General features: G+C 37.6%; 1 protein-coding gene across 1 annotated transcript; it reads right to left on the bottom strand.

Annotated features, from left to right (window-relative positions):
* Positions 1-3,065: 3,065 nt before the first annotated feature.
* On the bottom strand, positions 3,066-13,315 carry LOC137635343 (uncharacterized). The gene is made up of 3 exons (XM_068367809.1): positions 11,079-13,315; positions 8,710-10,997; positions 3,066-3,238 (listed from the first exon to the last, which is right to left on the bottom strand). The coding sequence occupies exons 1-3, from the start codon at positions 13,313-13,315 to the stop codon at positions 3,066-3,068; spliced, it is 4,698 nt and encodes a 1,565-aa protein (XP_068223910.1).
* Positions 13,316-13,585: the final 270 nt, after the last annotated feature.

Raw genomic sequence — 13,585 nt, 5'->3', positions numbered from 1 at the left:
TTCCTTGCTTGAGGGTGCACTCGGGCACACTATTCTATCTAATTTCTCTTCCTCATGTTTTGTTAAAGTTTTTATAGTTTACATAGGAAATATTTATTTTAATATTATTCTTAAAATATTTATTTTTTCCTTGTTACCTTTCTTTACTGGGATATTTTCCCTGTTGGAGCCCCTGGGTTTATAGCAGTCTGCTTTTCCATCTAGGGTTGTAGCTTAGCAATTAATAATTATAATAATAATAATAATCATCATCATCATCATCATCATAATATCATGCATCAACGGCAGTTTTATTCTCGTTACTTTTGGAGTTTTTTTTCGGCAGCTGAACTGATCAACTATCAGACGGACATCGGATTTCTAATTTCTATATATTTTTGAGGTCCTTCCTGATGTTAAGGATAAGGACATCGTTATTAAAGGCCAGCAGAAAATGGCCTCTGAAATATTGTTCTAGATTTTTTTTGTAATAATGATTTAACTCAAAGTTGGATTTTATTTTGGAGATTCTTGTTATATGACAAGTTACTTCACTTACTTTAAAGGTTATTTCCTGGTCCTATAAGTACTATCACATGTGTAAACCCTGTGTTCTACAGGACCAACAAGATTTGCTTGTCATATACATTCTTGGGTATTTAGAGTATCACAGCGTATTCCACATTATCAAATTTACACTATCGAAGCACTTAAAGAACAAGAAAGTCTCCAGTTTCCTCTTGAAAATATTAATATCTTCAGTCTTTTGGATGTCTAGTGAGAGCTTGTTGTATAGTCTTGGGACCGTATATTTGAAAGCTCTTGAACCTACATTAGATCTATGGTAATTGTGTTGGATTTAGGATTTATTTTCTTTCTTGGAATAGGAATGGGCAATCCTGGCCTTGTCTGGACTCTGGACGCTTTTTGCATTCAAGATGTCCTGGCCATTTGCATTACACTTGGCAGTTTTTTCCCTATTTTAGTAATTTTCCTTTCTTGTCCTTTCTAGGAGGACACTCTCAAATCAAACGTGTTCTCTAGTCTTGGCTAGTGCCATAGCCTCTGTACCATGGTCTTCCACTGTCTTGGGTTAGAGGGTTATTGCTTGAGGGTACGCTCGGGCACACTATTCTATCTAATTTCTCTCTCTTTTGTTTTGTTATAATTTTTGTAACATATAGGAAATATTTATTTTGATGTTGCTGTTCTTGGAATATTTTGTTTTTCCTTTTTTCTTTTCCTCACTGAGCTATTTTCCTTGTTGGAGCCCCTGGGCTTATAGAGTTCTGCTTTTCCGACAAGGGTTCTAGTGTAGCAATTAAAAATAATAATAATACGACGACGACGAGTGATAATAATAGTAATGAAAAAGTTACGACAACGTCAAACATTCTTATATTTATTTCCATCACCAATACACAACAACATTTCAAACTTCGGTGTGTTCATAATCATGATCCTGGTAAAGAAAAAAAGTAAAACAGTATAGAGCAAGCTGTACATAAATCTTGTAAACAAGTAGATTTTAAGAATATTTAGCCTTGTTATAATTCTCCATTTCATTATTAAACTGAGGTTCCCTTCCTCCTGCTCAGTATCGGATAGTAATGAAAATAATCATCATCTCCTCTTACTCTTATTGACGCAAAGGGCCTCGGTTAGATTTCGCCAGTCGTCTCTATCTTGTGCTTTTAAATCAATAATTCTCCATTCATCATCATCTACTTCGTTTTATAGTCCTCAGCCATGTAGGCCTGGGTCTTTCAACTCTTCTAGTTCCTTGTGGAGCCCAGTTGAAAGTTTGGTGTACTAATCTCTTTTGGGGAGTGCAAAAATTAATAGTAGAGAAAATGATAAGAAATTAACCATAATATTAATATTAGAAACAGCTATACCATAAAAGACACCATAATTAATGTTAACTATAATAAGTGTATGAATGTTGTGATGATTGTGACCTTAAATTCTTTCATATTTTTTTTTCTAATATGTAACTTTCTCTCAAGTAGCCATAATTTATGCAATGGGGATTTCCATAGTTATGGGAGACGAGCCTCATATCTTTTATTCAATGGATTAATTCGTTTAATGGGATTTACTGGTTGATTTATTTGATTTATTATCAATTAAGGTAAACTTGTCAGGTTGTATACCATTGACCATTCTCTCTCTCTCTCTCTCTCTCTCTCTCTCTCTCTCTCTCTCTCTCTCTCGCTCTCGCTCTCTCTCTCTCTCTCTCTCTCATATTTTGTGTTGTAAAGGCTATCTGTCCAAGAGGAACAATATTTGTTTAACTTTTTTTAATACGTGGTGTTAGTACAAATTAATTTGTTGTTCATTTCTTGTTTTTGCTGTTGTTGAAGATTGCCTGGCCCTTGTGGCCAGACACGGGCTCTTGCATTCTTGCAGCCCGTAGGTGTTTTGGTAGGATTTTGGGGATAGGTAGTTGTGATGAGGGGTATTCTGCAACTTTTATTTTAGGATTTTGGGTTAGGTTTTGTGTTTGGATGGGAACAGGCCATGGTTTCAGGCCTGTTTAGAGAGGAAAAAGGTGACATCGGGAAGGGGATGTCCTTCCCAAGAGCCCACTGGCTCCAGTCTTTAGCTAGCGAAAAAGATTTATAATAGTAAGTCCCATGAGTGGGAGAGCTCGGGAAGGAGTTGAAAAATTTTAGTTGGAGATATTGGTATAGGTGAGTAAAAAAACTTCGTAGTGGTTTAAGCTTAAGTTATTAGGTAGAGAAATAGTGTGTGATTTCAGCTGAGTGAGAGAGAGCTGAAAGGAGGGAGTTGTTAGCTGCTTGAGTAGTAAAGAAAGGATGGAATTAACATTCCTGTACCTGTAAAATCTAGAACAAAAATGAAAATAAAGTTACTCGTAATTGTAGTTATTGAGACGTCCATAGATTAATGGTTAAGAGGTACAACTGGTGCTGTTACTACGTTATCTCGGTGGAGGGTAGCTGCGGAGAAAGGCTGAGAAGGCATTAACATTGGCAATTATGTCTGACAATTGCCGTTGCAGTTGCAGGATTGTTGGGGTTGAGATCCTGTCAAAGTAGGCTTGTTTCCTGACAGTGCAATCAGTAGTGCTGTAGAGGTTCTTCTGTTTCTTGATCACAGTATTTGCACGGTCTTATTGGTCTATGCTGTGTTGCTGGGTTTTCACCATTGTCCATGAGGATTTGCCAGCTGCATAGATATCCCAGTCGCAGTCTGCAAGTGATTACTGCAACCTGGCAGGGAGTTTGTCTTGCTGTTAGGTGTGGTAATAGGTTTGTAGCTTCAATATACCACTTTGCAGATCTTGATCCATCTAGGAAGGCTCACCTTATTTCGCTTGTCTTTTAGACGTTGCAGTACACAGCCATTTGATTCTTGATGGTTTTAAGTGAAGGTTGTAGAGTGATGCACATTAAGGCTGATTTGGCTAGGTAGTCGGCCTCATCATTGCTTTGATGGGCTAAGGTTAGGAATTAAATTGCTGTGATGAGGTAAACATTCTCTGTTAGTTCTTTGTTGCGGAGAGCCAGGATGGCTCCTCTGGAATCTCTATGGATTGTTGTTTCCTTCTTGTAGGTTGGCAGAGTGTTCTAGAGCTTTTGCAATAGCTACTAGCCCAGTTTGTAGTGTGGAGGCATGGTTAGAAAGTCTCCAGTTTTCCCTGTATCCTGTCTTTCTAATGTTTATCTCAAATCCTTTCCTTTCTAGGTCTCCTTCACATGCTAAAATAATTTCTTGAAGTTCCTCTGTGTTTCCTGTCTCCCTTCTCCTGCCATTATTGTTCACAAGTAGTTGAATTCATTGTTGTGGTTCTGATTTAGCAGTTTCAATTATCAGCTCTGTCTTTCTAATTTTTATCTCAAATCCTTTCCTTTCTAGGTCTCCTTCACATGCTAAAATAATTTCTTGAAGTTCCTCTGTGTTTCCTGTCTCCCTTCTCCTGCCATTATTGTTCACAAGTAGTTGAATTCATTGTTCTGGTTCTGATTTAGCAGTTTCAATTATTAGCTCTGTCTTTTTAATGTTTATCTCAAATCCTCTCCTTTCTAGGTCTTTTTCACATGCTAAAAATCTTTTCTTGAAGTTCCTCTGTGTTTGCTGTCTCCCTTCTCTTGGCATTATTGTTTCCAAGTAATTGAATTCATTGTTATTGTTCTGATTTAGCCGTTTCAATTATTAGGTCTGTCTTTCTAATGTTTATCTCAAATCATTTCCTTTCTAGGTCTCCTTCACATGCTAAAATCTTTTCTTGAAGTTCCTCTGTGTTTGCTGTCTCCCTTCTCTTGGCATTTTTGTTCCCAAGTAGTTGAATTCATTGTTGTGGTTCTGATTTAGCAGTTTCAATTATTAGCTCTGTCATTTTAATGTTTATCTCAAATCCTTTCCTTTCTAGGTCTCCTTCACATGCTAAAATCTTTTCTTGAAGTTCCTCTGTCTTGGCTGTCTCCGTTCTCTTGGCATTATTGTTCACAAGTAGTTGAATTCATTGTTCTGGTTCTGATTTAGCAGTTTCAATTATTAGCTCTGTCTTTTTAATGTTTATCTCAAATCCTTTCCTTTCTAGGTCTCCTTCACATGCTAAAAATCTTTTCTTGAAGTTCCTCTGTCTTGGCTGTCTCCGTTCTCTTGGCATTATTGTTCACAAGTAGTTGAATTCATTGTTCTGGTTCTGATTTAGCAGTTTCAATTATTAGCTGTGTCTTTAATGTTTATCTCAAATCCTTTCCTTTCTAGGTCTCCTTCACATGCTAAAATCTTTTCTTGAAGTTCCTCTGTGTTTGCTGTCTCCCTTCTCTTGGCATTATTGTTCCCAAGTAGTTGAATTCATTGTTCTGGTTCTGATTTAGCAGTTTCAATTATTAGCTCTGTCTTTTTAATGTTTATCTCAAATCCTCTCCTTTCTAGGTCCCCTTCACATGCTAAAATATTTTCTTGAAGTTCCTCCGTGTTTACTGTCTCCCTTCTCTTTGCATTATTGTTCCCAAGTAGTTGAAATCATTGTTCTGGTTCTGATTTAGCAGTTTCAATTATTAGCTCTGTCTTTCTAATGTTTATCTCAAATCCTCTCCTTTCTAGGCCTCCTTCACATGCTAAAATCTTTTCTTGAAGTTCCTCTGTCTTGGATGTCTCCGTTCTCTTGGCATTATTGTTCACAAGTAGTTGAATTCATTGTTCTGGTTCTGATTTAGCAGTTTCAATTATTAGGTCTGTCTTTTTAATGTTTATCTCAAATCCTTTCCTTTCTAGGTCTCCTTCACATGCTAAAATCTTTCTTGAAGTTCCTCTGTGTTTGCTGTCTCCCTTCTCTTGGCATTATTGTTCCCAAGTAGTTGAATTCATTGTTCTGGTTCTGATTTAGCAGTTTCAATTATTAGGTCTGTCTTTTTAATGTTTATCTCAAATCCTTTCCTTTCTAGGTCTCCTTCACATGCTAAAATCTTTTCTTGAAGTTCCTCTGTGTTTGCTGTCTCCCTTCTCTTGGCATTATTGTTCCCAAGTAGTTGAAATCATTGTTCTGGTTCTGATTTAGCAGTTTCAATTATTAGCTCTGTCTTTTTAATGTTTATCTCAAATCCTCTCCTTTCTAGGTCTCCTTCACATGCTAAAAATCTTTTCTTGAAGTTCCTCTGTGTTTGCTGTCTCCCTTCTCTTGGCATTATTGTTCCCAAGTAGTTGAATTCATTGTTTTGGTTCTGATTCAGCAGTTTCAATTATTAGGTCTGTCTTTTTAATGTTTATCTCAAATCCTTTCCATTTTAGGTCTCCTTCACATGCTAAAATCTTTTCTTGAAGTTCCTCTGTGTTTGCTGTCTCCCTTCTCTTGGCATTATTGTTCCCAAGTAGTTGAATTCATTGTTCTGGTTTTGATTTAGCAGTTTCAATTATCAGCTCTGTCTTTCTAATTTTTATCTCAAATCCTCTCCTTTCTAGGTCTCCTTCACATGCTAAAATCTTTTCTTGAAGTTCCTCTGTGTTTGCTGTCTCGCTTGTCTTGGCATTATTGTTCCCAAGTAGTTGAATTCATTGTTTTGGTTCTGATTTAGCAGTTTCAATTATTAGCTCTGTCTTTTTAATGTTTATCTCAAATCCTCTCCTTTCTAGGTCTCCTTCACATGCTAAAAATCTTTTCTTGAAGTTCCTCTGTGTTTGCTGTCTCCCTTCTCTTGGCATTATTGTTCCCAAGTAGTTGAATTCATTGTTTTGGTTCTGATTCAGCAGTTTCAATTATTAGGTCTGTCTTTTTAATGTTTATCTCAAATCCTTTCCATTTTAGGTCTCCTTCACATGCTAAAATCTTTTCTTGAAGTTCCTCTGTGTTTGCTGTCTCCCTTCTCTTGGCATTATTGTTCCCAAGTAGTTGAATTCATTGTTCTGGTTTTGATTTAGCAGTTTCAATTATCAGCTCTGTCTTTCTAATTTTTATCTCAAATCCTCTCCTTTCTAGGTCTCCTTCACATGCTAAAATCTTTTCTTGAAGTTCCTCTGTGTTTGCTGTCTCGCTTGTCTTGGCATTATTGTTCCCAAGTAGTTGAATTCATTGTTTTGGTTCTGATTTAGCAGTTTCAATTATTAGGTCTGTCTTTTTAATGTTTATCTCAAATCCTCTCCTTTCTAGGTCTCCTTCACATGCTAAAAATCTTTTCTTGAAGTTCCTCTGTGTTTGCTGTCTCCCTTCTCTTGGCATTATTGTTCCCAAGTAGTTGAATTCATTGTTTTGGTTCTGATTCAGCAGTTTCAATTATTAGGTCTGTCTTTTTAATGTTTATCTCAAATCCTTTCCATTTTAGGTCTCCTTCACATGCTAAAATCTTTTCTTGAAGTTCCTCTGTGGTTGCTGTCTCCCTTCTCTTGGCATTATTGTTCCCAAGTAGTTGAATTCATTGTTCTGGTTTTGATTTAGCAGTTTCAATTATCAGCTCTGTCTTTCTAATTTTTATCTCAAATCCTCTCCTTTCTAGGTCTCCTTCACATGCTAAAATCTTTTCTTGAAGTTCCTCTGTGTTTGCTGTCTTGCTTGTCTTGGCATTATTGTTCCCAAGTAGTTGAATTCATTGTTTTGGTTCTGATTTAGCAGTTTCAATTATTAGCTCTGTCTTTTTAATGTTTATCTCAAATCCTCTCCTTTCTAGGTCCCCTTCACATGCTAAAATATTTTCTTGAAGGTCCTCTGTGTTTGCTGTCTCCCTTCTCTTGGCATTATTGTTCCCAAGAAGTTGAATTCGTTGTTTTGGTTCTGATATATTGGTATTGTTGGTTCAAGAGTTTGCAAATATGCCACTCAAAGACTGTACAATTAATTCCCACTAGAATCCGAAGGACTGAATATATTACTGTAAAGGCTTCCGAGATGAAATAGAAGAATTTCTTGTTCTCTTAAGTTTTTTGATAATGTTGATTTGACAATAAATACGCAATGTGCTTTGTTGAATACCTAAGAATGTATACGATAAATGAATGTGAATGTCCTGTAGAGAGTTGGGTTCCCCTGTTGTATAGGATTAGAAAAGCAGCCCATCCAAATACACATAATAAGGTCAATAAAGGTTCAAAGGCCGCTCATGAATGGCAGGGGCAAAAGGACAGTTACATTGCCCTATCCAGCTGGACAATGGCTTAGAGATTGACTGTAGCTGCCGTTTTCTTCAAAGCCACAGGGATGAGATGGAGAATAGACACAGATACTGTTACTCACGTCACACTTTATTAAAAATTTGATAAAAGTTCGATATCACAAGACACTTTAAACCAACTTAAAGCTTTTAAATCACTTAACACTAAGCACTACGACTTAAGTTGACCATAACTGTAAAGCTTATACTGTAGTTGGTCAGTATTCCAAGACCAGAGAACCAATGATGAGTACTTTGCTAGTAGTGCAGGGCAACGAGGTTCAAGAAACTGAAAACAACAAATACAAACTTACTAAATTTGTTAAAAAGAAATTCCATGATAAACAAAGAATTGAATAGTTTGATTTCACTACAAAACACCACAAACATGAAATAGAATATATACAAATTTCAGTAAAGAAATAAATTACATCTGTGTTACTCTAAGCTACATCCAATACAAGCGAAACGAATTTCCAAAATGTTCTTTACACTTTGAAGACTTCTTCTACTCTGTCAGTTATCAAAAAACCTTGATCCTATTTCTAGAACATATAATTGTTACAGTGTAATTCCAACAACTGATAACTACCAGGATAAACAAACTTTTCAAGAACTACTCAACACTTAACAAACAAATTACAGCAGTAACTATCCAAAAAAGAACTGAACAATGTTTACATGTAAACCGGACAAAATATCTACAATACAATTAAACCTAATCACCAAGTTGAAAAACAGAGCTTATTAAATAATTATATACACAAATGGTTTCCATAAAATGCTGCATTTACATTCTCGGCCCTATAAACAAATTATTTGTTTATCAAAATCAATCATATCTATAAATGCAGGTGATATAAATAATATCTATAATAAATGTAATATACTCTCAAATCCTTTTATCCTAATAAAATAACTATTATAATCATTGTTCCTCTACTGCAAGGAGAAGAACAAGCTTTTGAATGGGTCGATGGAGCTCTGATGTTTGTGTCTTTAAAACTACACTTCGTACAAAACCAGTTCTGTCCTTTCCAGTGCTGATAACACGACCCATCATCCAGTTACTCCTTAACTGATTATCATCTTTTACAAGGACAATATCACCAACTTGAAGATGCGCGCTTTTCCTTGTTCCACTTCTGTCTCTCTTGTAATGTTGACAAATATTCTCTTCGCCATCTAGTCCAGAATAAGTTAGCCAAGAATTGAACATATCGCCACCTCTGTCTCAGATACATATCTCCTTTCTGAAAAACACCAGGTGGTGGCATCACAACACTTGATTTCTGTGTGAGAAGCTGTGCTGGACTGAGTGGTTGTAAGTCATCTGGGCTGTCACTGACTGTGGTCAAAGGACGGTCATTCACTATAGCCTCAACTTCTCTGAGAAGAGTGCGGTAACTCTCATCATCCAGTCGTCCAGCATGTTCCTTGAAGAGAGGAGTCAAGACCTTTCTCACAGTTCTAATCTGACGTTCACACACACCTCCCATATGACTAGCTGTAGGGGGATTGAAGGTCCAGCTGATGCTTTCTTTTGAGAGGAAAGCTCTGACCTGATCATCATTCATCTCTTGCTGTGACTTCCTCAACTCCTTCTCAGCTCCATGAAAGTTTGTCCCATTGCCACACCAAATCTTCTTTACATTTCCTCTTCTAGCAACAAACCTTCTTAAAGCATTTATGAAGGACGATGTGTCTAAGGAATTGGCTGTCTCTATATGAATTGCTCTTGTAGACAAGCAAGTAAATAATACACCATACCTCTTCCTGATTTGCCTTCCTCCTTTGACTTCCTGTGGCCCAAAGAAGTCAACACCTGTGTCTGTGAATGGAGCAGCTGGAATTACTCTTTCCAATAGTAAATCAGCCATCTTCTGGTTTAGAACAGGGTTTACCATTTTTCTGCAAATGACACATCTTTGTAGAACCTGGCGGACACTTGCATTAGTACGGATAATCCAGTAAAGTTCTCTAAGTTTTGCCATCACATGGTTGCGTCCAGCATAAGCTGTTTTTCCATGTGTGTACCGGATAATCAAAGTGGTAATATGACTCTTTCTAGGCAATATCATTGGATGTTTCTCGCCAGCTGAAATTTCTGCTTTGGAGAGCCGTCCATTAACGCAAAGAAGCCTGTCTTTAGGATCAATGAAGGGATCTAGTTTATAAATGCTACTGCTACTACAAAGTCCTCGGCCCCTTGACCCTTCGCTCTTTTGTAAGAGTGTCACTTCCTTACTAAAAGTTTTCTTCTGAATATATGTGATGACTGCTTTTTCAGCAGCATCTAATTCTTCTGCTGTAAATGAACCATTAATTCTAGCTCGTCTCTTAGATTTCAGTGTGGAAAAAAGACGGTGATACACAGCAACAGCCATCCTCAATCGATGCCATGAAGAATAATACTCAAGAAACTTATCAACAGCATTTCCCTCCCCATCTTCTGGAAGCACTGCAAAACTTGTAGATCCTTCCAATTCAACTACACCATGGGGCATATCATTTTTCCACAGCTCCTCTGGTCCTTTAAGAAAATATGGGCCATCAAACCAAATGTTACTGTTCAGCATTTGCTGACTTGTGAAACCTCTTGATGCAATATCAGCAGGATTCTCTTTACTCTGAACATATCTCCACTGTGTATTTTCAGAGAAATCCTTGATTACTTTCACTCTATTTGCAACAAATATAGGAAATCTCTTTCTATCATTAAAAATATAGTGAAGAACTGTTGTAGAATCTGTGTGATAGAATGTCTGGTCCACTGTAATCTGCAGCTCTTTCAAAATGTGTTGTGCGAGATTTATGGACACCACTGCAGCAGTCAATTCCAGTCGCGGTATGGTTGTTGCCTTTACAGGACACACTCTAGACTTTCCCATCAGCAGAGCAGTAGAAATCCTCCCACTGTTATCAGAAAGTCTCATGTATGCTGCAGCACCATAGCCTTCATTACTAGCATCTGAAAACATGTGCAGCTGTGTGGAAGTCACTGTACCAAATTCCTTTGGTTTGACACATCTTGGAATCTTTAAGTTACTCAGGATTGGTAAATCATCAAGCCACCTTCTCCAGGGCTTCAGGTATTTTTCGGGAATAACATCATCCCATCCCAAGCTGCTATCCTGACAAACTTCGCGAAGAATTCTCTTAGCTGGCAAAAGAAAAGGAGCCACAAAACCAAGCGGATCATAAAGGGAACATACTGTTGACAAAATACCTCTCCTTGTAAATGGTTTTGGGTCCAAGCTTGCGGAGAAAGTAAAGTAGTCATTTTCAATATTCCACTGAAGACCAAGAGCTCTTTCTACATGAAGTTCATCATAGTCAAGATCACATGTTTGAAGATCTTTTGAACGGTCCTCTTGTGGGATTGATTTCAACACCAGCTTGCTGTTACTCACAAACTTTGTCAGCCGAAAACCTCTTTCCTTCAATGCTGCTGTAACGTCTTTCACAAGTCTTAATGCCTACTCTTCTGAAGGTACAGACTTTAAATAGTCATCCACATAAAAATTAGTCTTAATGGTGTGTTCTACATCTGGACCATACTTATCTCTTGCATGGTCAGCTGCTGCCCTCAAAGCATAATTGGCGATGCTAGGTGATGATACTGCTCCAAAGATGTGAACACCCATCCGATACTCTGTAAGTTCGCTTTCAAGTTCACCACCAGGCCACCATAAAAATCTTAGGTATTTATGTCGATCCTTTGGTACCTGAACTTGGTAAAACATAGATTCTATGTCACCCATCAAGGCCACCTTTTCTAGACGAAATCTGAGGAGCACTCCAATCAGGGAATTAGTCATATCAGGACCTTGCATCAACTTGTCATTAAGGGAACTACCCTGGTATTTAGCACTACAGTCAAAGACTACTCTAATCCTAATTGGCTTTTTTGGATGGTAGACACCATGATGAGGTAGATACCATGCAGGTTGTTTATCATATGACTGATCCTCCGGAACCTTATAAGCATATCCTTCAGACACCAATTTCTCAACAAATTCCACATAATCTTCATGGTACTTTGGATTTAGTTTCATTTTTCTTCTTTGCCATTGTGTTCGTTTCACTGCCTGTTCTCTTTTGTTTACCAAGTTAACTTTATTGGTTCTAAATGGTAGGGGAAGCTGGTAGTGTCCATTGGTAAACTGAATGTTTTCTGCCACTTCTTTGAGGAACTGTTGATCTTCTTGTGACAGACCCTTCTCATCAGGAACTCTACCAACATCTTTTTCACTAAAGTCTCTTTCAAACATATGGACCACAGCTGCAGGAAGAAAACATTCCTTTACCCTTTCAACTTCCTGAAGAAAGACATGGTGACATGAAATACTTTTCTTCTCTGAAGAGTATTTAAAATGTAGAGGGTCACTAACAGTCCATCCATGGTGGTAAAAAACTGCATATGAATCTTGACCCTTGGCTGGAAGCACCTCTAATGGTTGCAGTGCTTTAGGGCAATTACTGCCAATCAACAAACCAATCTCCAGATCAGCTCTATAATCAGGAATTAGATCAGCAATATTCCTCAGACCGGCTACCTTTTTGAGCAATTTTGGTTTTGGTATCTGTTGATGACTCACTGGGATATCTTGACGAGTAAAGGTTTTTGGCAGATCAATAGTGTTGTTTCCTTCCATATCTGTAACACACAAATTATTAACCGCCAAAGTATTCACAATGTTTACGCCATGCATGGTTTGAAGCTTTAAACATGTCTCTGTTCCAGATGCACCTATCTGCTCTCGTAAACTCTCTGTGATGAAACATCCAGTGCTGCCATTATCAAAAAAGGCATAAGTGTCCAAAACTACTTTGTTTCCATTCTGATATACTTTTACTGGGAGAATAGCCTGTAATATTGTATTTACTTCACTAACATGATTGGTAGTACATGTGCTAACAATAATTTCACTTGCATCTTTGCTTGATGAGCTATCATTCTCTTTATGCAGCTTGAATCCGTCGATATGCAGTGATGTGGGATGCCTCTTAGAGCATGTCTTACATTGCTTCCTTTTCATACATCCTTTAGAGGTATGGTTGAGACCAAAGCATCCAAAACACAACCTTCTCTCCTTAAGGAAATCTATTTTTTCTTCAGAGGTCTTAGCAAAATTCCAGCAATCGTCAAGATCATGGTTTTTCTTGCACATTGGACATGATTTCTCTTTCTCAGACACTATTGATGTCTTTCTATTTTCTGGATTCAGTTCTGCTTGGGTAGCAAAGCTTGAACTTTTGCTCTTTTGTTGACAAGATCTGAATTTGAAGCTACCAGAGTTGTTTTCAGGCTTTGAGTAATTATTTTGAAGAGCAAACTTGCTGAATGCTGGGTCGTTTGCTGCCTTTGCCCTTTTATAAACAAATTCAACCAAATCTGCGAAATCATCTCCTCCCTTTTCTTCCCTCAAATGTCCACCGAGGCTACACCACTTGTTTTGAAGAAATGTCGGAAGTTTTTTAACAACTGCTTGAAGGTTAGAAAGATGATTTAGTACTTCCATGTGTGACAAGTTGGTCATGGCATATCTGCACTTAATAAGGAATAAAGCAAATGTATACAAGCTATGAGGATCTTCGTGTTTCAGTGCAGACCAAGAAATAAGTTTCTTAATATATGCCATCGACACCTTGTAGGGATCGCCATACTCTTGACTGAGCAAATTCCTAGCTGTAGTATATCCTTCTGAAGAACTCATATACAAACATCCACCTATCAAGTCTTTGGCTTTCCCTTCAAGTTGCTGATCCAAGTAGTACAGTTTTTCAGCATCACCCGAAGCATCTGGGGCAATTCCGGCATCAAATGCCATCATGAAAGGCAAACTCAATAGGATCACCTTTAAATTTTGGTACTTCTATGCTTGGAAGCAACATTGCTGCAGTCATGTGCTGCTGTGTCTTCAGGAGCATCTCTTGTTGGGACTGTAGTTGCATATCAAGATTTGGCTCGGAGAACCGACACTGGC

The sequence above is a fragment of the Palaemon carinicauda genome, unplaced genomic scaffold (genome assembly GCF_036898095.1).
Source record: "Palaemon carinicauda isolate YSFRI2023 unplaced genomic scaffold, ASM3689809v2 scaffold1145, whole genome shotgun sequence".
NCBI lineage: Eukaryota > Metazoa > Arthropoda > Malacostraca > Decapoda > Palaemonidae > Palaemon > Palaemon carinicauda.
This window is presented reverse-complemented; position numbering and strand designations above follow the sequence as displayed.

Coding starts and splice junctions, on each gene's coding strand:
- LOC137635343 (XM_068367809.1), bottom strand. CDS start 13,315: ATGAGTTCTTCAGAAGGATATACTACAGCTAGGAATTTGCTCAGTCAA. Junction 10,998..11,078: donor AAGTCTGTACCTTCAGAAGA/GTAGGCATTAAG, acceptor TGTGAGTAACAG/CAAGCTGGTGTTGAAATCAA. Junction 3,239..8,709: donor GGAAAAGCGCGCATCTTCAA/GTTGGTGATATT, acceptor CACACCTAACAG/CAAGACAAACTCCCTGCCAG.